This window comes from Motacilla alba, chromosome 4A (genome assembly GCF_015832195.1).
Source record: "Motacilla alba alba isolate MOTALB_02 chromosome 4A, Motacilla_alba_V1.0_pri, whole genome shotgun sequence".
Lineage (NCBI taxonomy): Eukaryota > Metazoa > Chordata > Aves > Passeriformes > Motacillidae > Motacilla > Motacilla alba.
The window spans coordinates 14,022,035-14,048,171 of record NC_052045.1 but is presented as its reverse complement, the minus strand read 5'-3'; the positions used below and the strand labels follow the sequence as shown (position 1 = coordinate 14,048,171).

General features: G+C 37.0%; 1 protein-coding gene across 2 annotated transcripts in view; it reads right to left on the bottom strand.

Annotated features, from left to right (window-relative positions):
- RPGRIP1L (RPGRIP1 like) overlaps nucleotides 1-26,077 on the bottom strand; it is a 38,087-nt gene extending 12,010 nt beyond the window's left edge. The window contains exons 1-17 of one of the 2 annotated variants that reach the window (XM_038164639.1): nucleotides 25,966-26,077; nucleotides 23,223-23,314; nucleotides 22,311-22,455; nucleotides 19,783-20,081; nucleotides 18,503-18,602; nucleotides 16,967-17,110; nucleotides 15,610-15,715; nucleotides 13,364-13,510; nucleotides 12,191-12,264; nucleotides 10,173-10,312; nucleotides 7,135-7,241; nucleotides 6,870-6,920; nucleotides 5,503-5,682; nucleotides 4,718-4,835; nucleotides 3,110-3,562; nucleotides 1,918-2,069; nucleotides 335-418 (exon numbers count right to left, since the gene is read on the bottom strand). In XM_038164639.1, the coding sequence (XP_038020567.1) occupies nucleotides 335-418; nucleotides 1,918-2,069; nucleotides 3,110-3,562; nucleotides 4,718-4,835; nucleotides 5,503-5,682; nucleotides 6,870-6,920; nucleotides 7,135-7,241; nucleotides 10,173-10,312; nucleotides 12,191-12,264; nucleotides 13,364-13,510; nucleotides 15,610-15,715; nucleotides 16,967-17,110; nucleotides 18,503-18,602; nucleotides 19,783-20,081; nucleotides 22,311-22,455; nucleotides 23,223-23,307 (2,385 nt within the window). In that variant the 5' untranslated portion in view covers nucleotides 23,308-23,314; nucleotides 25,966-26,077. Of the gene's footprint in view, nucleotides 1-334; nucleotides 419-1,917; nucleotides 2,070-3,109; nucleotides 3,563-4,717; nucleotides 4,836-5,502; nucleotides 5,683-6,869; nucleotides 6,921-7,134; nucleotides 7,242-10,172; nucleotides 10,313-12,190; nucleotides 12,265-13,363; nucleotides 13,511-15,609; nucleotides 15,716-16,966; nucleotides 17,111-18,502; nucleotides 18,603-19,782; nucleotides 20,082-22,310; nucleotides 22,456-23,222; nucleotides 23,315-25,965 lie in introns of those variants that run through there. The other variant, XR_005259895.1, reaches the window with a different exon arrangement.
- Between the last annotated feature and the right edge of the window lie 60 nt (nucleotides 26,078-26,137).

The following is a 26,137-nucleotide window of genomic DNA, read 5'->3' as shown; positions in this document are numbered from 1 at the left end:
AGTTCAAAACTTGGAAGAGTTACAGCCCTCATTCATTATCCAGAGCCTTTTAACAACTGTATTGCTTATGCAGTGCAGGAAGCAATGAGAAGGTGTCAACTGCTGGAGCATATAATTCATATACAGCAGAAAGACATTTATCTAACTGCATTTGTGAAAATCTAACTTTTATAATGATTTTGTAATGATTTTTTATAACGATACGGAGACATTGCAGCATTGTGCTGCTAAAATAATCCAGTGTTCTTAATTATGAGTTCTACAAATTGCCCATATGGAGCTACAAGTAGCCTTTCATGCTTCATCGTGCATGACAGAAATACTTAGAACTTACTGCCATCTGTATTGCACTAAGATCCAGAAAAGAGACTCTCTTGTGTGCTTGAGCTGCACGCTGCTTCATTTTGAGTGTTGGAGTCTGTAATAAACAAATATATTAAAGAACATTTATTACCATCTTATTTTACAGTAAATTATGAGGAACTCTAGTTTTTTTCAAAGCCAAATCTAATGGCACTAAATTAAATTCTAATCAGATACAATTTAAGAGAATTCATACACAACATACTTCTCAGATTACATCATGGAACCCATGGAAATTTTATATATAATATAAATTCACATTATGGAATAATATAAAACATAAGAGTTACTCCAGACATAGAATATTTTAAACACCTTACGTTAAAAAAAAGCCCACTAAAAACTCTAGTATTTTAATTTATACATTTCAACCCGTTTGCTTTTATTTCTTAAATGACTGTTAAAGATGTTTGAAAGTCCCTTCTTTTTCTGTGGCCCTTATTTAAATGTGATTGTAAAGTGAATTTCATTTTCAAAATGCTCTTCAATATCCAGCTAAAAAACTCAGTAAAAACCCATTGTGAAGGAATCTCAATCTCATAATACTCCAATATTAAGAACTTCAACTTTTTGAACAACTGCTTCACCCACTGTATGTATCCAACACCTACTTGGTTTAAAATTCATTAGTATGATACTAAAACATCTGCCACTTACAGCTCAAGAAAATGAACTATAATGTCAAATGTTATAGTGAAAATTTCATTAAAATAAATAACTAAGTTTAAGACTTTGCCTCTTCAGACAAGGTATAACTCAACTAGTTCTTGATCTCTTTATATGAAAAACTGCTAACGTATTTTCTAGTTCAAGAATCTTTAACTTTATTACACTTTAAACATATCAAGATTTGACCTAAGCTATTTGAACTTTAAAAAGAAAGAATTGAACAGTTCATTTTATCAAAACTACCACAGAATCACAGAATGGCATGGATTGGAAGGGAACTTAAAATTTAATTGCAAACTCCCTGCCATGGGCAGGGACACCTTTCTCTAGACCAAGTGCTCCAAGCCCCATCCAACCTGGCCTCGGACACTTCCAGGGATGGGGAAGCCCCATCTTCTCTGGGCAGCCTGCCCCAGTTGAAGGAACAGCTGGAGTAGTGTCAGGAGAGGGACAGGCTGGACATCAGGAACAGGTTCTCTGCACAGAGGGTGGTCGGGCACTGAACAAGCTCCCCAGGGAACGGTCATGGTCCCAAAGGCTGCCAGAGCTCTGGGAGCATTTGGACAATTGGGATTGTCCCAATTTGCATTTGGAGCATTTGGGATTGCTGAGGTGTCTGCAGGGCCGGGAGGTCGACTCACTGATTCTTCTGAGTGCCTTCTAACTCAGCCTATTCTATGATTCTATGAAGAATTTCTGCCTTCTAATCTAAATCAACTTTCCTCGAATTTGAAGTCATTTCCCCTTGTCCTATGCCCTTGTAAAAAGCCTCTCTCCAGCCTTCTCGTAGGCTTCCTTAGGTTCTGGAAGGCTGCAATGAGGTCACCCTGAAGTTTCTCTTCTCCATGCAGTAATTCTCTCTATCAAGTACAGACCCACACATACCTTGGATGGTTGTTCATGTTCCCTAAAACTGGGCATTATATATCCCAGATCCTTTGACCTGTGTTTGTAGGGAATAATAGCCTGGTCCATAGGAACTTGTAACCTGATCCAGTATTCTACGGTACCATAATTTTGAATGTGTCCTGTTTTTCCTAAGGAATAAATAAGGGATTGCATTAATTTTCTTTTCAACATTAAGGTATGTTACTCAAAAGCTAGGAAAACCACAAATTCAAGATTTATAGAACAGCCACAAATGAAAGATTGTGCCTATGCATTACACCAGTGCTTGTGATGTGAGAGCTGTAGTTCATGTTGGAAACAGAAACAATTCCTCAGGCTCCCACTGTATGATCCAAAATCAAAACATGGCCATTTTTCCCTACTTATATATTTACTACAGGGCCAAATCAAAGTTCAATATTTTTATCTCATTAAGGGAAATAAGGGTTAGGACACTTTTGTTTGTTAACAGTTAGAAGTGTCCCAAAAAGTGGTATGCAATTTAAATTACTGGCAAAGGTACCACTTTACAATGCCTTATTAAACCAGATTCTCTACAACAGTAGGCAGTTAAGAGGTCACTGACAAAATGTTTCTAGAAGGAGAAGTAAGCTGCAAAGAACATTCAAGACTTCTTAGAAGTGTCTTGTACAGGATACCTTAAAATTATTTTAATATAATGAATATGAATGTGCCTAAAATAATGCACAAAATGTAAACATCCTCCTAGATTATGCTACTATATCTATACTAATAATCATAATCACCATAATTTGTACCTTTTTCACTACTATATGGCAAACTTTATCTTACCAGTTCAGATTACATCATTTCTTCCTTTGTTTATGGATAAGGAGAGGATATATTTATGACATTCAGCCCAGGCACAAAGCACTGATGTTTGATATGGGGAAAGTGGGGGTGCCTCCTTTTTTGGGTTTTTTCCCTCTTGCCCTGTGGCTATGAGCTGTTATGGGCAAAATTGCACCCATCCCAGCTTTACACAAATGTTGGCAGAACCACAAGGACATGCTGCACATCCAACAGAAAAGAGCATTCTTGTAAACACTTCTTTTTCCTTTTGAAATAGTAATGCACAAATTCATTTTTGGTCAAATATGCATTATTTATCACTTGCAATATATAGTGGCACATAATCAAACAGAATACTTTGTGATATCTTAAATACCAACTAAATTTGCTGCGTTGAAGATCTTGCCCTCTTTTTCCAAGATGTCATGGAACTTAAGCTGACAAGAAGCAATTGTTTCATAATCTATGCCATATGCACGATGAACCTCCAGCGTGATGCTGTTTTCCTGGATATAGTGAAAGAAGCTATCATCAGACTGCACAAGAAACTGAGAAGTGAAGTCATACGATGGGGTCTTCCCATGAACGACCGGGGTTATCTGAAGTTCAAAGTCATAGAATGCGTAAGTGCAAAACGTTGCAGGTTCCCAGTCACCAAAAGTGTGCATAGCTTCAGAAGAGAAGATCACTTTGCTGATATGAATTTCAAAAAGGTTCTCTCCTCTTTCTAAATGTACAGTTTCAACAAATCCACCCACTGGATCACTCGGCAATACTTCTTGTCTGGACTTAAGTGGTTTTGTATCATACACAATGTCTCTTAGTTGGGCTGCAACAGATAAAATAGAGTTATAATAGGATTGTCTTTTTAAAAACTCAAATACAATTAATGACTGAGAAGAAAGGATAAAAGTGTAATTCAATTATATTAACAATGTTACTTTCAAAAAGGCATTATCAAAAATAATTCATACACTGAATGCCCACTGAGCACACTGGCAACAATCAAGAGTATTTCCTCAATGGAGCTACCTGCAGCAGCATTCTTCAGTATGCATAGACACAGGCCTCTAGCACTTATTATCAGGTTATAAGAGAGTGCAAAAGGTAAAATTCAGAAGTCTTATGCAATATTCAAAGTAAATATCACTATGCAAATGTAGTACAGATTTAAGATGCACATTTTTCTAGGGTCAATCTAAATTTGCCAGAGAAAGAAATAATACACATGACTTTTAACATGTGACATCTTGAATGGACAGAACTCTCAGCAAAGACCTTCACGTGTTTCCCAGCCTCAGGTGGTAAATGGTTAATAAGTGGTTAACACAGGTTGGATGGGGCTCTGAGTAGCCTTCTAGTGGAAGGTGTCCTGCCCCTGGCAGGGGTTTGGAATGAGATGGATTCCAGCCCAAGCCATTCTAGAATTGTATGATTCTAAGAAATCAAAATACATGCTTACAGAATTAGGACATAAACCATGATGCAGTAGATGCAACTTGGAGACAAGGTGTGAAAATTGTTTCAACATCACAGTTTGTAAAGTATCATATTTGAGGCTTCCTATGCACCTTTTACACAGTGAAGTCACTAAAAAAATACTTGAAATTCTGTTTAAATACTATGTCAGTATGTTATAACAAGACTTGGGGGATTTTAGTAACAGAAAGTGATTCTGTAATGATAGTACTGCAAAGTAAAAGGTTGACCATAAAAGCATGATTTATTAAAAAAAATTGTTGGGTCATTTTATTCTTATTCAGCAATAGCTGTAGTAAAAAAAACCACTTTGTTGGATTTGGTTTGATTAATAACTGTCATTTAAGTCAATGAAAATTAACGGGGATACCTTTCCATGAAAGAACTGACCTTTCTAGTAGTTTTAGGAATGGAAAAATGTTTCACCTGGAGAACAAATTTAAAACAGTAATTTGGAAGAGATAAAATATTAAAAAAATTAGTGAAGAATATAATTTAAAGATACCTTCTAGTTTTCTGATACGTGCAGCTCTAATATCGAGAAGATGGGTATACTGTTCCAATTTTAACTCATAGTCTTTCTGTAGACTTTCCATCTTTCTTGTCATTGTTTCTACTTCAGTCTGAAAAACAATTGCGTGTAAAAAGAACTTCTGAGGATTGTCTGTACTGATGTTGCACATGCTTTTGGCTACAAGTTAAAATAGAGTTAGATTTGAGGAAAGAACATCTAGAGTATGCAAAAATAGCAGCAGTTTTTCACTTATCAATACAACAAATCAGTTCTAATGTCAGCAAAATCTAAAAACATCAATAGGAAAAACAGAGTAGCTTTTGTTTTAGGACAATATACCTAACAGTTTCCTTAATGATTTTGTTATTTTAAATGCTAATTAATTGAATGAAAAGTCAAAATATGATGTGCAGTACTCCAACAGAGGAAGCAGAAAGAAGACAGTGAAAGCAGAGTGGTATGGAAAAGGAAGCTTCTTTGATAAGCATATTTACTGGCTTTACCTGTGAAGACCTGGTAGGAGCTCAGAGAAAACACTCAGAGAAAAGGCACAGTCTGAGGGTTAAGAGCAGGATAAGCTAAAAGACTACAATTTAGTCACTTGGATCTCACGTTTTTTAAACGATACCTTCAGCAACAGCAGATTTTGTTTGGTTCCCTATGCACAGACTGGCCTTGCTGCTGAATTTGTAAGTCTTAATTATTACAAGTGTCAGAGCTACAAAGGTTAAAATGTTATGATCAGGTTATTTCCCACTGTGGGTAGAGTTTAGTACCTGGTAATCTTTGCTAATTTTGTGCTGCACAAGTAACAAATTCCTTGTCTTTTCAAGTTCTTGCACGGTTTCCGCATGTGTTAACTGCAGCTCCTGCATGGAGTATTCTAAATCTTTATGGCTATCATCTCCCACTTTTTCCAAGGACAGGAGGTCCACATTCTTTTGTTGCTTTCGATCCTGGAGCACATTAGAAAATTACAAGAAAATATTTTTGCAAAAGATTTGCAGGTATTTGTGCATTAATGCAACACAGGCACGTTTGCTACAACAGTAAGGCAGTAAGCAGAACTTGATAAACTTTAAGTACACAGTAACACAAAAACAGGAATGAGGTAAGACTGGAATGTGTCAGGATTGTTTTCAGCAATGTAATCTCATGATTATCAGGAACCAATTAAAATGTATCAGATATTCAGAAGCAATCACTCCTGTCTATCCAATGAAAATACAAACAGATATACTTGCCTTTCTCATAATTATTAATCCTGCCTCCATAAATGCACAAACCCCAAATTATTATTCTCAAGTCTACATTCCTTCTGTTATTAATACTGGGGAGTTGGTTTTCATTGAGGTTTTCTGTATTTTTGGTTTTTTTTTAAATTATCATTATATAATCATCATCACAATAAACACTTCCTCAAGAAAATAAAACATAAATTACTCAAACAGTGGAAACATTGCAAAATTATTTGTTCACTGATTTCTTCCTTTCACTCCATTTTTAATTTGTGCAAGAGAAAAAAGAATATTTTCTGAGTATTTTTGGTTTTCTGTTTTAATAAACAAAGATAAGCTTCTAAGATAAGTTCCCAAGTTCCTGTGGTATTGCTATACACAAATTGGAATTTCCATCCTTATGGTATACCTGCAGCAATTATAGAATTAATAAACAACATTGGTTTTAGTAAACATTATAGGGATAACAAGATGCTGTGATAAGTCATTTAACTGAGAGAAACTAAGTTTTTTTAAATGGCTGTGAATCTGATTTAATTCACTTTTGTTGTTATAATGAATTATTTACATAAATTAAGATTTAATTCTGGCAATTTTTTCATCTTCCCTTCTGATTAACTGTAACTAAAAAATGAGAAGAGCACACATTTGAGCTTGAGGCATTAACTACTGAAAGATGCTCAAATAATTCAGCCCTTGAAAATTCCAGGTGTGTAGAAAGCATACAATGGTCAGCCAAGGGTTTAACAAAAGAAGAAAAAGCCCAACAAAACCAACAAACCAACAAAACCACCTCGCACAAACGAGAAAATAAGAGAATGCAAAATACAGAATTCTAGAATGGTTTGGGTTGAAAGGGATCCTAAATATCATCTAGTTCCAACCCTGCATTCCTTGTAAGATACCTTTATAAGTAAGAGGGTTTCATTGAGTTCTGCCACACCAACATCACTTTCCTGAAATTGAATGGAAAGGTGTTACCAGATGTGAATTGAAGAAATACATTCAGAATAACAAGACACATTCTCACTAGACATAATATTTTGCTTGATAGCAGGAATAAATAAACACTTATTTTTCTATATTCTTTGACTACCAAGAAGTATCTGCACTATGCATAAAACGTAGAGGGGTTTTTTTTCTCATATTTGAAACAAAAACACAGTTCACCTTGGTTAAAAACTTCACTTGATTTTTCAGATCATCTAGTTGTTGTTTTTGTTCCAGGTAACGTAACTGCAGGTCTTTGTTGTCTTGCATCAGCTTTTCCTTTTGGTCTTGATATAGAAGAACAAAGTATTACACTTCATTAAACAGAGTTAAGAAAAATACAAACTTGATTTTTTCATATTCATATATGCATGAAAATTTTATGGCAAAATGCAGAAACAAAGGCATTTTGTATGGGGAAATCTCTGTGTCCTTGTTCTGGTTAGGAGAGGGGTAATTTTTGCAAGTACTGACACAATCAATACTTCTCTATTAAGACAATCATAAAAAAATTGTACTTATTAAATAGTGTACTCTGTAGAACAGTACTGTAAATAAGAACAACAAATGAAGCAATGCGTGAGATTTTATTATGTAAAATAAAAAGTACTTAGACATAACTAAGTAAATACATACACTGTATGAATTTATGAGATGAGTGACAACAATCCTTGCTATAGGAATTGTTTCACCTTAGATTTTGTATTAGCTTATCTCAGTCTTTTAAAACCTGCATGAAACACTACTGTTAGTAAGTTTCAATGAACATGAACCAAACAGCTACTGTAATTTATGGCTGAGAATCTGGGAAATACTGGTAAGACAAGAAACACGAGGATAAATGTCTAAGGGAAATGAGGCTGGTGGAAGGGTGATATAGCTTCTGAAAGTACTAAAAAAAACAACAGAAAACATAGTTAGAGAGTCACTCTATTTTCTATCTAAATACATTTCTTTTAAGTATTACAAAGCACATTATGATGTTATGTGTGTTATGTATGTTATGATGTGTCCAGAAACATATACTAAAACAATCAGATCAAATTACAGGATCACTGTAAAAGGGAAATACAGAAGGAGGACATAGAAAATGTCAAGATGATGTTGGTCTACTGTAGCATTAAGAATTTTCAAGGCTTCACTTATTTTACCATCTTTCTTAGACACGGAAAAGAAGCTTAGGAAAAAGATTCATATGCCAAACGACAAAGGGTAGACAAGACTTTATTTCTACCCTAGTTCTAGGCAGTACTTTAAGACTGTGGGGTTTCCAGCCCTGGACTGGGGTGACCCCGAAAGATGGAAAAGTCTCTCCTCCAACCCGTGCCTTCAAAGAATGACTCAGCAGTCCTCTGTTGTCTGTTCTTAAGGTTGTTTATTGTTGGTTATCTAAAAGATTATTCTCCTGAACTGCTGTGGCCCGTTCAGCAGCTCAGACAAAGGCACACTGCCCTCCCAGGGGCTGGTGCAATCTTTTATATCATATATTACGTACTACATGTTTATACCTTTTCCCCAATGCCTACTATCCATATTGAATGGTGACTTTCTACTCTAAACCAATCTGTGAGTGCCAACATCACCAAAGACATGGAGGTTAGGAAGGAGAAAGAAGGAGGACAGGGCACACCCAAATCCCTCCATCTTAGAACCCCTGACCCCCATGTACAAAACTTGGACCCCTGCGTACAAGGCTTAAACCCCCCCTGTGCAGCACTCAGAAATCCTTCCTTTCACTTCGTTACTACTTCTTCTACAATACCTAAACTTGTGTGTGTGGCTTGTAATTCTTCATACAGAGTTGGTAATTTGCTCCATGGGCTAAGATCAAAACCCCACGTGTGTCTTTGGCTGCATGCCAGGGCCTCAGAGCCCCCTGCCAGCGGCTCTGGCCATCCAGGGCACCCAGAGGGATGTCCTGGATTCCGACATAAGACAAGCATTAATTTCAATTATTGAACTTCAAAGAGGAATGTGCAGCAAAGGCAGATACTCTGAAGTATGTGACTGAAGAATGTTATATACTGCCCACGTTCTGTGAAAGACAGAGCTGTAATCAAATCCTATATCCAGAGGCCTAGAAGGATATTAGAACATCTACTCCAGGTGCAGCAAGTCAATTCTATAGAAATCAGAAGTGTGGTACTCTGGTGTTTCAGTTTAGGAGTACAACAAGCTACCCGGGCAAGGGATGGTAAACACCTGACAGTTAAACATAATGGCCACAGGCAGGAAAGAGGATGGAATGCCAGTTTTTTCATAATCATGCTACAAGTAACAACTGTTAGTATGTCATAACTTTATAATAACATAGCTTAAGGCATCTTTATTTTAGGATCAATTAAGGCTAATTTTGCAAACACTTGCTGTGGTCAAATAAAATGTTTAAATATTCAATCTGGTATGTGAAGCCAGCAGAGCTACTGAGAATCCTAACGGTACACATGTGCTGAACTCAACCCATAATCATAAGAATTATTCACAAAAAGTTGGTCTACTTCATTCCATGAAATTGTTCACAGAAATACACCTCTTAAAAATACACATTTGAAGAATCAACTCTGAACTAAATAACTTCACTTTCTGTCTGTGCTTGTCTTTTGTAAACTTCATATTGCTACGGTAATCAGTACTGAGATTAAAAAAAGATTGCAAGGTCAGTATTCACTAAGAAGTTGTCCTACAGCACGAAGAAAACACATATGAAATATTCTGTTCATTAGATGAAAACTGTTATTTTAAATGTACAATGCTGTAAATAAAAATTGGCATATACTGAAAATATAAAAAAAAAAAAGAATTAATGAAATTGAAAGACAAACATGGCCAAAGGCCTATATGGGCTTCACAGAGCTTTGTACAGTGAACAGAATAGTGTTTATAATTTCAGAGAGACTGTCAGAGGGGTCTCTTTTCCTTAAGAACTTTCAGTGTAGAGAAGAGAAGAAATACTGAATGAAGAGTAAATATGAACCCAACAGATGAAGAATAAATGCAGCTGAAATTATATGAGCCTCATTCAGCCCATATTCTGTATGGGGTCATATTTTGCATTTAACAGATAGTCATAACTTAGGTGTATTTAACAAATGTATACTTAAAATGCAGCTTTGAAAACACCAGCAACAGAGATTCTACTTTTCTGGGCAGTATATCTCAACTCTGATATGGGTATAATCTCACATTTTGAGAAAATACTAGTTTTCTCAGAAATATACCTCTTTCTACTTTGATCTTGTCAAGGATTTCATTTTTGTCTGCTAGATCATTTTTGATAGCTGCCTCCAGTTTAGCAATTTGCAGTTTCAGTTGCTGTTCCTTTGATTTCCACTGCTGATCATGGGGCAGACTGAAGATACTGCAATAAAACATATGTTATACGAAAAACTTTTAGAAATCAGCTTCAGCAGAAAATAATCAAGGAAAAAACCTTTTAGCAGCACAGAGACCACTTTCACTGTGGCTGAGGAATTATGTAAACTTATTTTGGTTGGCTGCTCTTGAAACCCAGGTGGCTCTCAGGATGCAATTAAAAACCATGAAAGATCTGTGGGATGAGCAAAGGAACTGGCCTTAACTTCGAGTTCCAAAGTTAAAAAAAGTTAGTAGCATGCAACATTTGTGGGACTAGGAAAGCAACTGAGATGCATATCTCAGAATAATCCACAACTGCAAACTTCAGCAAGCGACAACTACAGAACCAGGGTTTTTTTGTGTACAAACCCTCTTAATGTGGAGAATTGGGATCATCCACCTGATTTCTTTTTATTTTGTGAGACTTGCAGAACCTCAAGTCAGTTGCCTGGTCAAAGAAATGTTGACCACAGAGCGACAACAGTTTTTTCAAACTCTAAAACAACAATTCTGCTACTGATTAAGAAGCGCATATAAAGTAATCTTTCTCCTACTTGAAGAAATTAAAAAAAAGTGGGAAAAGAAATTAGAATAACTGTTTTGCCTTTAACATTATTTGCTTGTAAACTGCCAATCCATTTGCAAGGATTGCAGGGGTACAGAATCAGAACTGCTGAAACCACAACAAAATGTGTGTCCTGGTTCAGGGCAAATTTGGGAGAGAACCCCCAAAAGGGCTCCTCTAGGAAAGCAGATTCAATTGGCCCCTCCCTCCAACTGGTTCAGGGAAAAAATCCCTCCTTAGAGAAAAGTGGAAAAACCTGTTTATTAACTGTGCACTTCTTCTCTCCCCCCTTCACTCTCTGGAACAAGTCTTAAAGGTGCAAAACTTATTATTCAGCATAAACAGAACAAGACAATTGGGGATAAAAGCATCATATAGTCAGCCCAGGACAATGTGTAACTCAGACTGAAATAAAAGGAATTATATTATAGAATTTACAGGATAATTCCTTGCAGATAAAAAGAAAAAGCAATGTAATGTGCTTTCTTCTAACTGAGACAGTGAGTACTATGCTCTTCATATTACTGTTCAATTCTTGCATTCTTATTGAATGGAAAAATGTCCATCTTAACAAATCATAAACCTGTTTGAGGCAATTATTAACTCTAAGATATATGTCTTATTATCTGACCCTCTTTAGTGCAATAAAATCACAGTTTTACAATAAAGGAAAAGCTCATTTGAAGGTAATTTTTTTCTTTCATATGCTTGTGGCAATTGGCTAGAATTACTTATTTCTGTATCAGCAGAAGTGAAATGATAGCTATTACAAAAGAAACAAACCACGCCTCAAAAATAATTAGTGGAAAAGCTGTCAAATATCAGACTTTATATAGGTTCCCTGTGGAGTGCTGGAAGAACTTTTATCCCATTGACAAAAATTCAAATACCTCTTTGTTAAAAAAATCCCAAGAAACAATCCCAAAACCCAAAATAAATCCAAATTAATACATATCTACCTAGAGTATCCTTCTTTCAACAATAACTCTAAAGAAAACAATGAGAAATTCAACTAAGAACTTCTTTTATTTATGTTCAAAATAAAGTGACTCCTACTTATTTTAATTATGTTTTTCAAATAGTGTCCTATTGTTTCAAGAGTATTAGAACAAGTTGGTCCATTTAAACAGGGCAGATGAAATACAGGCAGAGTACCATGAATGTTTCCATAAACACTTACTGATATGATAAACTGGAGCACAAACATATTTACATGTGTGCACAAACACTCAATAGGCACATTCCAGCACTTAGTGTATGAAGACCTATTCAACAGGACAGGAACCTAATTTTTCATATACAGAATCCACAACTTACCTGTTATGCAGCTTATCATAGTTTTCCTTCAAGAGTTCGTTCTCTTTTTCTAGATCATTTATTCTTTCCTGTAACTAAAATGAAGAAGGAAGTTTTATTTGATGCACAGCACAAAAGCAAATTACAATGAATGTGTGAAGACAAATAGTTAATTATTTGTAGGCATTGTCAAGCTATTATTTGTTCTTTTCATACAAAATCAGCATCACAGAATATTCTGCGTTGGAAGGGATACAAGAATCATCAAGTCCAACTTTAAAGTGAATGGCTCATTTGGGGATGAAAACCACAACCTTGGCATTATTAGCACCCTGCTCTAACCAACAGAGCCAAGCTCAGGGTATACATGAAAAATAAGATAAAAATCTAAAAGTCTAAATGCATTACCGACATGGTAAACAACACATCCTTGTTTTCAAAATATTCACTAAAGCAAGACATAACTTTAAAGCTATGAGATAACAAGAAGATACCTTCATGCATTACAATAGTTTAAAGGTCTGAAGGAAGTATCTGTGAGTTCTTGGTAAACTTGGTTCATGCAAAATACATTTAAAATAGGTAAACCAGGTGGTGAAACTAAATTTACTATAAAATGTAACAGAAAAACAAGTAAGATTGCAGACTCTTATTCCTCATTCATTGAAAAGAATGAGAAATAAACCACTTGATTTTTAGCCCTAAGTGTGGATGACATTAGTCTGAGAGCCTCCAGACAAAGAAACAGAAGTAACAGATTTGAACTGCTAAATCAGATTTAAATGACACTATAGTGTACTGGAATTAAATCAGGTTGAAAGAATACTAAAAACTATTATCAAGAAATTAAGTATCATTTTCTTTCAGTTAACAAACCACTTGTTCAGTATCAGAATTGACATGAAATCCTATGCTTTAACCTCAAATATTGTCCAAACACTGGTTCAGTGACTGTGTGGCACAGGGATCAAGTGTGGTTGATATTCTACCAAATGCAAGCAGCAGCCAGTGTTCTTTTCTTTTTAATGGGATAAAAGTATATACATCACTAGTGTATGTATCACCAGGTCAGCCTTCTAAATGTGTTTGAAACATCTATTCACATTTTCACAATTAAAACGTATCCCATCATTAACTCTTCCCTTATCTATAAGTACTCCAAGCAGATTCAAGATCTCTTGAACACAATCTCACCTCTTCTGTCCTTCTGTTTGAAATAGTTACCGTCTGCAATTCTTTTTGAAGATGAAGGCACTTTAACCGCTCCTCTTTAAGCTGAACATTGAGCTCATCACCTTTTGCTAATAAAGCATCGTGGTTGGTCTTCAAGTTCTTTAGGTTCTGTGAAAAGGAAGGAAGGAATATCACAATCAGAGCTTGTAGAATGTTCCCACACTGTGTATTTCAACAAGGGGCTCTCAAGGCGCTATTGAGTAGATGTTCCCAATGCGATCAGCAGGACACATTCTTGAACTAAGCAACTGAGAGTAACTTTCACTCCCCATGGCCAGCAGAAGGTGACCTGGTTTTCCTCAGGAATATCAAACCTGCAGTTTACCCATGATGAAAATGACAAAGAAATAAATCTGTAAAGCCATTAAAAGATTTTGCAGTGGTTACAGTGGTTGGACATGCTAACCAAAAACCACTGCAGCAGCAAGCAGAAATCAATGTCATCCACATATATGGTAATCATAGAGCTTGCCACAGCTCTCTTAACCCTTATATTTATATATCCATATATTCACACACACATATAAATATTTATACTTATAGATACACATATACACACAATACATTGTAGATATATGATTCTTTTACAACCCTCATGCATTCAACTCTATTTCCCAGCTAGAAGAACTTTAATAAGGGACTTCAGAGATCCATCATATTTTCATTTACTTTGATGGCACATTTAACCAATTTTAAAATTAAATGGAAGATGCTGATAGAGCCTCTATTTGCAGAATATTGGTTAATATTATACTGCCTACAACCCTGTAATTAGGTCTCATTTAATAAAAATTCACATGTAAATCACATTCAAATTACGATTTGAGACAAAATAGTTGAAAGCCCAAACTCCTGTTCCATAAAATGACTGGATGATAATTTATGCCAAATACACATGTGAATATAGTTAATGTTTAATGCTTTTAGACAGAAAGAAGTTAGCTTCATTTTTTTCCATACAACATTCCTACAAAGTAGCTAAATGGAGAAGCTAAATGTTAATCCTGTAAAATTGTTTACGTTCACATGCAATCTGAACAGACAGGAAATTAACAAAAAACTTATGAAATATCAGTCACCAACTAGATCTTCAGCTTTGCCTATTCATTTCTCAGGAAGACAAAAATCACAGAGAATACACAATATTAGCAGTCAGCCTAACAAAAAGAAATAGAGTTATTTTTATAGCTATTTTTATAACTAGTTATTTATAGCTATAAATAGAGAGAATTTAACTCTAAATTCTAGAGTTAAACTCTCTCTATTTTAGATTTCTTAAAAGGAAAGAAGACAAAAAGCCATGTTAAACCTTTCCTCAGTTTGGCAGAGAAGATACAGGAGTTACACTGAAGAGGGGGAAGGAGGCAAAACAAAACAAAATGCAGAAACAGAAAAACAGGAGCAAAAAAGGGAATCAAAGAAAAATCTAATGGCACAAGTGTTACTTAGCATGCTAACAATAAGCACACAGATGTTTAGAGTTTTTAAGGATACTCAGTGCTTCCACTTCCTAAGGCTGGATATGTAATAAAGCTCTATTGCAGTTAGGACTCCTCCTTACAGGAAGTCTCCCATTTCCAAGGTATGATCATACCACCCTGGTATGCATATGCAGTTTTCCATATACATACAGGAAAAAGCAGAAAAAAATGGTATAATTAAAACCTATAGATAATCTACCATGGAATTGCAAGTTCTGGAGATATTTTCATAAAATTGCTCTTTTTATAAGGAAAATTATTACTTAAAGTAGCCCTCTAAAATAATTTCCATGGACATATGAGCAGAGGTTAAATCCTAACATCAGGACAGAAGAGCCAAACTGCCCAAACTTCAGTAAAGAGGAATAAAGTGGAGAGGGTTTGCTACTCTTTTTTGGTAAATCAGTACATCTAAGTCAAAGTCCTCTCTTTAAATGATCAGGAATCTCTTTCCACAGGCAGATCACTCAGTTCATTCTTCATTATCTGCTTGGTATGACTTTGCAGATGAAATCACTAAGACCTGCTAGACCCTGCTGGAAAAAAAGAGAGATTAAGACTAAAAATCCTTACTCCATTTGGAGTAGTTTGAGTGTAATTTAGGATGTGGCTCATTTTAATGTACTCAGTATTGACTTAGAATCAAGAACTGTGTATAATTTGTCTTCTGTTTAGCATGCTTATGTGATAAGAGCATAGGAATGTTACTGATCAAATTGCAATTACCTCTTCAAGCTGGAGAAATTTTCCTTCCATTGCTGAAAGAGCATTGCTTTTCTCAGCCAGCTGTTTACGGACCTTGATCATTTCCACATTGTCCTGAATGTTTAGCCTTCAAAATTAAAAACAAATACATCATAAACACATCCTTCGAAGAAGATGTAGTGTATAATACTCAAATTAATTTGTTCTTCTATAATTCACACTAGAGAGTTTAGGTAAATAAACATTTTGCTGTTTGATGACACAGCAACTTCAATCAATACATATACATCTTTGTTTATTGTATAAAACTGTATATGACAGAAAAAGAAAACAATCCTGTGCCTAAAGAGATTGTTTTCCCTCTCTCCCACCATCCAAAATATTGGGTGCCAGTAGAACACCATTTTGTGAAGTTTCCACCTATCAAACACTGCAAAGAAAATGAGAGTCAGCAATTTAGACTATATCATCTTAAGTCTGGTATTCCAACAAGCTGCCAGTGTGTCTTAATCACATGAAAATAATTTAATCTCTATGCAGATATTCTTACAATTCTAAGATTAATTTGAGCCTGTACTGTTTATTAGAAACGATGTTTAAAATAATTCAAAATTTAAAAAAGTATTTACTTAGGTGTTTTTCCTTACTTCAAATGGTGCAACTAAACCCCATTATTTCTACAAGTATAAGAGGAGAAACCAGTTGGGATTTTTATTAATACAAATTATGATAAAATCAGAACAGATTTTCAATATCTGAAATTTTTCTTCCAGTATTTGTTTATTTTAGACATGTAGGACAAATTGTCACAATGCCATGCTGGAGCAAGTGAAGGGGCTACAAAGCTTAGACATCTGGAAAACAGCTGAGTATGTGAATAAAGTAATGTTGTCCTCTAATACCAAAACAGTGTTAGAGACTTTCATTTATCTCAACATTTTCAGCAACAGCAGAGCCAGTATTTTTCTACTATTTGTAGACTCCAAATTATTGAGTACTAGTGAATATTAAATTGTCCACTATGAACCTACACGTAAAATTTGATAAGAATTAAAGTGAAGGAAAAAATAGGTGATTAAAATTTTATGACTTGAACTTCAGCTGAACCTGTATCAGCTGGAAAAGAATTCTCTAAAATGGTAATTACGAACATTTTGTTTATTTATGAAAAAACATCGTAACTTATTATTGTAACTATCTCCTTAGAATTGTCCATGCTATTTGGCAAAACATTTTATGGCTTGGTTTCACCAATGGGACAAAAATTAATAGGGCCCATATTTCTTTAGAGAAGTAGTAACTTTCACAGCTACCTACAAACATTATGATATAACTCTTCTCACGTTTCCATCACTGAGATTTTAATTTTTCACAATACCTTTGGCTTGCTGTACCCTGCTCTTTCAGCCGGAGGGTGGATTCTTCAATTTCCTTTTCTTTCCTTCTTAGCTGACTCCCAAGAATCTCTCTGGCACGGTCTAGTTCCTCAATTTGGTTCTTTTGGGACTCAATGACAGCCTCCCTGCAAGTACAAGCATCCTACGTTCTAAAACCAGCTACAGATTTTTTCAGAGGAAAAAAAAAAGAGTACTCAGGTAAGCCAAACTTTTAAGTGTCAGCAAAATCTGTATTTCTTATTAACATACCTCACAAGAGAGGCTTATGAGTTTAAATTGCTATGAAAGTGCAACACAAACTCTCAAAATAAATGTTTCTGTGGACTGAATAATGCTTAGCAGAACCTCACTAAAACGCTGTTCATGGTTTCTTATACTCTATATTAGAAGTATCCTCCTTCTCATCCATTAGCACCAATGGTTTCTCAAAAGCAAAACACCATTACTAGCTATCACAAAATTATATCTTCAACTGATGGAGCACTAAAAGTACTTTTTAAGCTTTAATTCTGAAATGGAAAAATCTAAACCCCAAAAAATATCAAAAAAGAAAATAAAATCAAAATATGTGTTTTAAACAGTGGAATTTATCCAATAAATGTATTAAAAAGTAATTTATAGGAATATTTCCATAGAATTGTTTCTTATGATTCCAGTAAATCATTGCATTTATAAAATTTCAAGCACAAAATAAATGATTGCACATGAATCCATGTATTTCTAAACTTAACTTGCCCATTAACTGGAAATTTAGCATTTACAGAGAATGTAATCGATAATCTGATTGAAGTAAATCACTGTGAAAATAAACTAACAGCTTTTAGAAAACCCAGTTTCTAAACATACATTTCAGAGAAGAAAAATATTCTAATCCGACCTCAATACCTTTAAATTAGATGTCAACTACCTTTTCTATGTAACACCTCTCTATTTCTCATGCTATCTCTACATCAAGGATGTTGTAAGGGTTTCCTAAACTTCAATTTCAATTGAAGTGCAGTTGAATTACAAACCACACTTCAAAATGCACCAGTGAATCAGAATCATTTTACATAACTATCCCAAAACTGTGCTTTTTGTACTTATCCATAAAATCTGTCTGTCTCCAGGAATGAAACTGAAATGCATCAGTGAAGCAAATTCACAGTTACCACGTGCATGGTGGTGCACATTTTAGGACTTAGTTGGTAAAAATTTTGCAGCTAAGGCTCTTTCTTCTTCTGTCAGCTTTGGCCCATAACAAACAAGGCAGGCATTACATGCCAGCAAAGAAAGCCTCACCACTAGAGACCAGTTTTAACTTGTAACCAAATTCTTATGTACCTACATTTTGCATTCTAAATACCTCATTTCCTGTTTTCTTAACATTCTGCATTGTTACCAGTGTTTTTATTGTCAGAACCAACCATTTTATTTTCTGAACTGAAAACTTCTTCAAAGATATACTTTTTTTCTTCAAGAAAACCGTAAGATCTAAGAACTATAATGGCAGAAAAGAAGTAATATGAAAATCATACAAATTTCTGATTTCAGCCCTTGAATCCTCGAGCAGACTCTGTCCATATTTGGGGAGCACAACGTCAGACGATCTCACTTCTAAACTCTGAAATCTCATTCCTGAATACAAAAACAAAGATAAATTTTTGACTTGTTGAATGAGAAAGCTTTTAACAAGCCAACTATCTTAATACAGTACAAATAATTGCAACTCCTACACAGATGTCATAAGAAGTATTTTTACATCAAAGTCACATAGAAATAATCATAGTATGCACAACACAAACTACTGTAAAATCTGAAGGATGGGAGATGCCAAGCAGTGTTAAAGTGAACTGTTAAAAACATGTCCTGGAAGATTTTTACAAGATTTTGCTTTCAAAGAGAACAGGTATCGTGTCTTCAAATAAAAGAAATATCATTATTATTAGACAGGAACATGGACCTGTAATCATTTTTTTCTCACCAATTTATTTGCAAAATCCCAAGTGTCATTCACCCAGACGTGCAATTGTTAGCACTGTATTTTAGTAGCAGTGCAGATAATTTCCCTGTGTTCTTTAGAAGCATCTAAACCCATCATGAAGAAAAGAAGTGAGAAATTAATTAAGGAAGAAATATTACTTTAGGAGCAAATGCAATGTTTTCTCCATATTTTTCTTCTACTCTTAGCAAGAAGAAACTAACCAAGTTTTGAGGCGGGACCAAATACACTTCATTTCAAAGACAGCATTAAGGCAGCCATCCCTCAGTCCTCAGAACTGCATCGCTAAGGATTAAGGTACAATGATACTAGCAGTTTCCCAAAATGCCTGAAAGACTTACTTACTTTGCTGTATTAACTTGACCTATTTAGAATTTTGATCTTTACGTGTTATTTTAAGGCACTGGTAATTGCAATACAGATATATATATGTGTGTATGTGTGCGTGTGTGTGTATATGCCTAGAATTTTTTTTTATTTTTGGTTTACTTTTGTTCAACTCAAGGTGTTTCTTACATGATTGCACTCAAAGAAAGCAAGTATTCACAGAACATCCATACCTGATTAGCTTTCCACAGTATTTTTAAATCAGCCAAATAAAAAGCAGATACAGGAAGCTCTAATGATTATTTGTAGAGTTTTCCTGTCTCTTAATACCTTAGAGACAGCTAAACTATCCTTATTTTTTCCAGGCATTTTATTTTTCAATAATTGCTCTGCGTATTTTCTGATCTGCACTAAAAATGTTTTGAAATTCAGAATCATGGTTTCAGGTACAATCAAAGAGTCTGCTGTTTTAATGAATGTGAATTATACCCTTCTTGGTGTGCTCTGGCATGCCAGCAGTCTCACTCTCTTTTTTGAGACCAGTGTTCACACGAGATTGAACGGAGCTGTACAGACAAGGCCTATGGCCTTGAATCTGGAGCTGCTGTTTAGTTGAGATGAGTTTGTTGCGGAGGCTCTCATTTTGTTTCTCAAGCTCACGAACTTTTTCTCGCAAATGCTCAATCATTTCTTCCAGCTCCAGAGCCTGACCCAGCCGCTTAGGTCCAGAGCCAGCCGGGTCACATTTTCTCTTATCATTAACAAGCCGTATTAACTTGGTGGTCATTCTGGGGAAAACAATTGAAAAAAAAGAAAAAGAATGTGAAAAGTCAGCATAAAAAGCCTTTTGTTGAAAGGAACATAACCACTGTGCAGACATCAGCATAGAACCTTGATAATAAATTTCAAGTTTTGATATAACTATTGTTGCCTGTGACAAACTCCTTGAAGATAACAGATACCACTGAGCAGCAATCTGCTTTACAGCACTGACAAATAACAGTTTCCTAAGGCTAATCATTTAAGGGTAGTAAAGGAAGGACACCTTTACATCGTGTGTAATTTTACCTAAGTGGACTATGAGTACCCCACTGGGTGTAAATGGATGATGAGTGGTATTTGCTGTGCACAGAAACAAAGGAATTGCCATTTGAAATAATGAAACAATTAATCTACAATCTTGTAATTGACAACAACCTGACAGAAAAGATGGAAATTATGTAATGCTGGTCAATGGGACAGTAACTCACTGCATACTGAGTGAAAAGAAAATAATGTTTTGGACTTTAAAGTATAAAATAGGCACTATTTTCAACTACTCTTTGATGAATTCATTAGCTCTTTGTGATAACCCATAAAAACAGAGGGTTTTGGGAAAGCTGCAAAAGGCAGGCCTCAGAGACAGCAGAGCTGTGATAAGAGCTAAGCAGTAGCCATAAGACTGGTCAGCAGAAAAATTAAGTAAGAAGTAGAAAAGTAAGGACAAATAGAACAATGGTCTGTGTATTAATGCTTGTCTAGAATAACTCCCTGAGCTGCAGAAAAGTCTATCTAGAGACATATTAGGAAGTTCTAAGCTTCATAATGGAGCTCTGTGCATTGTGTTTTAAGGCTTACAAGCAGGTATTGTATTTGAAATAAGCAAGCATTGTTTTAACCGAAGGTATGTGTGCTTATAGAGGTTGGATGGAACCATTGTCAATCTGCTTTTGCTTTGTGTGATTGGTCAAAAAAGTTATAAAGTAAGTTGTAACATTAAGTTCTTGGTCTGCTGCCTGGGATGTGAGCTGCTGGCATCTTCCCATTGTCATAGCCATGTAATGAGACTGATGCTGAAAATAAAGCAGCTCAAGACACGTTCCTAGCAGTCCCATCCTGTTTGGGAGTTGTACACAGCCCCCCTGCCAGCGACAGCTCCTCACCAGAAACTGGCTTAGATGCAGAAAGACTTTGTTAACAATTAGCACAATGCAAACACAGAGTCACAGCGTTCAGCCTTTCTGCAATATTGCAATACTACAAACACTTCTTCACAGTCCAGATCAGTTTGCCAGCACGCTAAGTCCTGGCAAAGATTAGCACACAAATCCCAGCATACTGAGTTTAATAATCAGCCTAAAGTTGCTTGTGTATTTGTGGGTAAACTGGGTACTGTGCTCCCCATGCTATTTAGGACTTCTCTGAAGTTATCTGTTACGTTTAATATCCATGTGTTTCATGGTGTCAGTGGCTGGAGACAGGGACAACACACACCCTGACGTCCACGTGGCAAAATAGCACGTTTATTCCTCAAGCCCCTCTTTATAAAGGGGTTTGAAAACCTCAGTCTGGACAGCTCATTGGTCTGATCATCGACAGTGCCCAAGCTCCTGGACCAGAGAGATGTCTGCAGCTTGGGATGGAACGAAACTGGCTGAGGTTCCTGTCAGTCCACCCAGGGGCCGGGTTTATGGAGCTCGCAGGGCTTCCTATCTACAGCCAAACTAACTGCCCAGTACAAGCCAGCTTGTACTGTGACAAAACGGGACAGTTATCTACTGAACAAAGCAGTGATGATTATAAGACATTCTAGGGCTAATTCACCAATAAAAAGCTAGATGCCATTCAACTTCTTGAAAGACAGACTGGGACAAAAAAAGGGGGAGAATCTCTCTGGATAGACCATTTTGATTCTAGAATGAAAAGCCTGAAGAATGATTAGGTTTCTACAGCCTGCTCTGCAATTCCCAGAACACTCCACCAGCACAGCCGGGAATCCAAGGTATCATCCCTGATGTAGTAGACAGCAGTGTACCTCTGTACAGGGAGATCTAATAGGGGTCCCTGCAAAAACCATCTCTCATACTCAGAGATAACAGATTGTGGAAATCAACACAAAAATCATGTCCAGTGGGTGATTTTTGCTGCTGTATTAAAAAGTGCTCTGAGAGAAATCAGCATGATTTTTAATTTGTTGAAGATGCTTTAAAGGGACAAAAAGGTACTGTGAGTTAAAATAAAAATATTAAACCTCGTACCTTTTAATTTTCTCCTCTTGCTTATTGGCATACTGTTTGAGCAGGATGTGGTCATCACGTAGACGAAGAAATCTGTCTTCCAGTTCCTCTCGGCTGATTCTTGATACGACTTGTCGAGCTTTTACATTCTGTGTAGATGATGATTCTACCCAAACCAAGGCAATTTTAAATTACCTTCAATACATTCAACAACATACAATTCAAAGTCTAACTCACTTTGAAATTCTGAAAAAAAATTAACTAAAATTTTCAAGTAATATGACATTTTACACTTCTTTCAGTCTATTGATTAATTTCCTCAGACTTACTGGCAAGTTAATCACTTCCTTTTTCCTTTCTCTAAGAGACTAAAAAACGTAGTTCAAATGATACAGCAAACTGATTACCTACCAGGTAGGTAATGCAAAGATAACAATTTAGCAAGCAACTAGGAATGGTCAAACATAATTAAAAGACAGGATGAACATTACCACTGAGATGTTTTCTAATGCTTCTAAGTGAACATACTCTCTTGAAGCTTGAAGGAATTAACTCACAGTTGTGAAAATGAACTCAAATACAAGACTAAGCCCAGCAGTTCCATTCTAATAGCAGCTGAGTAACATATAAGAATTGCATAGTACTTTTGGTTCCCATTTTCTTAAATGGGTCTGACCTTGTCCTCAGTTCAGCAAAAAAGCATTCTCTTTCCTTCTGGAAGGATGAACATTATGGTTTGATGAGTTTTCCAGTTTTTAGCATCTCACAGCAACTTCTCTTTTACCACAACCTACTTGAACATAGAATGAGTCACTGTACCTTTCAAAATTTAACCCAGATTTTGATCTTCATTTTGTGAAACATTTCTAGAAAGAAGCTAAGGAAGCCACTGATCCAAGTCTGCAATTGCAATAAATAGCATCTGGTACAAACCTTGTAATCCTTCAATTCCAGCTGGAGTAAGGACTGTATCTCTCACAGTCAGGCTCCCCACAGTTTCATCAGCTGAAACAGGCATGGCTTACCTAGGAATAACAAAATTCAAATGCTTGTCCATCTGCAATTTAAACTGTGACACCAGAATGAACTACAAAACATCACATAAAATGATGGCAAAACTAATGACAGATTCACTGGAATGACCGACTTGTTCACTGCTGTAAATGCTCCTATCACAACTGAATTCCTCAGAGGGCAATCAAAACCTTCCAAGTTTAACATTATGCAATTTTTAATCCATGCACAAAATATGGCTTATTTGGTTATGCAGTAGCCAGCTCCAATTGTATTTTAAAAGCTCATATATTATGCATGCATTAATTTCTAATTCTAGATTGTCTTCAGCAATCTTTGGGCTAAGGCCATATTTCCAAGTGGATGTGGGAGAAGGATCTGATGGGGTTTCTTCTGTGTCTTTGTTTATGGGGTTTTTTTTGGGTGTTTTATCTGGTTGGGGTTTTTTTTGTTGTTGTTTGCTTGGTTTTTTGTTTGTTTTGGGGTTTTGTTTGTTTTTGTTTTGTGGGGTTTTTTTTAATTGTTTGTTCATTTTAAGTCATGTCAAAGATAAGGCATCAACTGGTAGGTGAATGCCATCCTTCACATTCTGAATGGGACTCTAAAATGAGGTGCTGGGGGTTATGGAGTCATTTCAGTGTTACCTGCCAATCTCTTAAGTCTTTCAATCATTGTCCTAAGAGAAATTACTTTTTAAAATAGAGACATTCCTATGAATGATATTCATAAATCCAAACACATTTCTTTTTTAAGACAACAGAAAGATCAGCTACATGACAAAGTGAGATTAGGAAAGTATTAATTAGAGTATTAATCACTGTAATATATGAAGATACTGCTGTTTCTTTCTTGTCTTCCAGTGCAGAAAATTAAATGTTGGCCAGAGAATTAAGGAATGCTGGAACAACATGAAAAGGAGGTGCATGAAGTTCTCAGGATGGCCTTTCTCCCCCACATTGTCACACCCTTCAGATGATATAAATCCTTAGTGAATCCAAAAATATCTAGGAATCCACTGGCATATTAACAGTGATGTTAAAAAGACTTGCATCAGAAGACAGAAGTGACATCAGTGACAGAAGTGACACATTGCATGAAATATCTCTTAATTTTTTCATCAAAACTACTGCCTAAGTGATGCCTTTCTTCTACCAGCAAAGCCGTCTATCATAAACTAGTCTCCATATGGCTTTGTCCTAAAGGAACAAAAAGGATTAATGGAAGTTCTGCTTCCAACAAGTCAGTCTTGCTTTCAATCTTTTTTATCACTAAAATTTAGAAGAAAATAACAATTAATACCTGGGCAGATCCAGATGCTTTGCTGAACCTTAAAAATTTTAATCAGATTTTATTTCCAAGAAAAGTAACCATACAGTCACTTCAGCACTTTTGTTGATCAAAAATAAGTGAAAAGAACTTCACATAGAAAGAGAGGAAAATTTTCCATATCTCTAGAATTAGCCTATAAAAGCTTCCTGTTAGATATAAAGAAGAATTTTACTGTTACTGGAGGTCAAGAAACTTTAACTTTGTTATATACATCAGTACTTAATGTTTCTATCAGCATCTGACAAATCACCAAACAATGCATATGACTTTGCTGAATTATGTGAGACCAGCCTGTAACCAGATGGGTGCTTAAAACTAGAGAATCAAACATCATGCTTTAGGTCCAAATTTTTATACAGCTCACAGAAGCAAACTGTTGCACCAGCATCGTTCCAAAGTAGCAAAACTAAAGATGGATTACCTAAATTTTTAAAAGTACTCAGCCGGTGGGGGAAGGAAGCACTTCTAGGGAAGGGGGTTCTAGAGAAATCTTAAAAATTACAACATTTAATTGTTTCAATGTGGATTTAGAATTTCATGAGTCTTGTACACGGCCAAAATGATGCTTGTGTTGCTATTTTCCCATACTCGGGCAGGGTAACACCTCCCGCTTGAACCCAGCGGCCAACTCCCGCTTTCTACGTACAAAATAGACCCTGCAACCGGACAGGCCTTTGGGGCTGCTCTGAATAACGCGGTGAGGCGCTGCCTTCCCACGGGCATCCAGCTGCCCCGTGTGGCCTCACGGGCCCGACATTATCGCTTCACGAGCTCCGCCGCAGGCCGGCTCCGGCTCCCGGCTGGGGACAGCCCGCTGCAGGGAGCGGCGCCACATCCCCCTGAGCAGCTGCGCCCGCGCCGTGCCCGCGGGAACACCGGCCGTGCCCCCGGGAACACCAGCCGTGCCCGCAGGAGCACCGGCCGTGCCCGCAGCAAGAGCGGCAGTGCCCTCAGGAGCACCGGCCGTGCCCTCAGGAGCACCGGCCGTGCCCGCAGCAAGAGCGGCAGTGCCCTCAGGAGCACCGGCCGTGCCCTCAGGAGCACCGGCCGTGCCCGCAGCAAGAGCGGCCGTGCCCGCAGCAAGAGCGGCCGTGCCCGCAGCAAGAGCGGCAGTGCCCGCGGGAACACCGGCCGTGCCCGCAGCAAGAGCGGCAGTGCCCTCAGGAGCACCGGCCGTGCCCCCGAGAACACCGGCCGTGCCCGCAGCAAGAGCGGCAGTGCCCTCAGGAGCACCGGCCGTGCCCGCGGGAACACCGGCCGTGCCCGCAGCAAGAGCGGCCGTGCCCGCAGGAACACCGGCCGTGCCCGCGGCAGCACCGGCCGCTCCACTCACCGCCCCGCCGGCCCGGCGCGATCGGTCCCCGCGGCAACTGCCGCGGCACTGACGGCTCCGACCGCTTCCGGGGTCGCGCGCCCCGCTGCCTGCTGGGAGCTGGAGTTCGGGGCGAGGCCGAGCGCCGCCGCCTCACGCTCGGGACACACACACACACTCGGGACATACATAC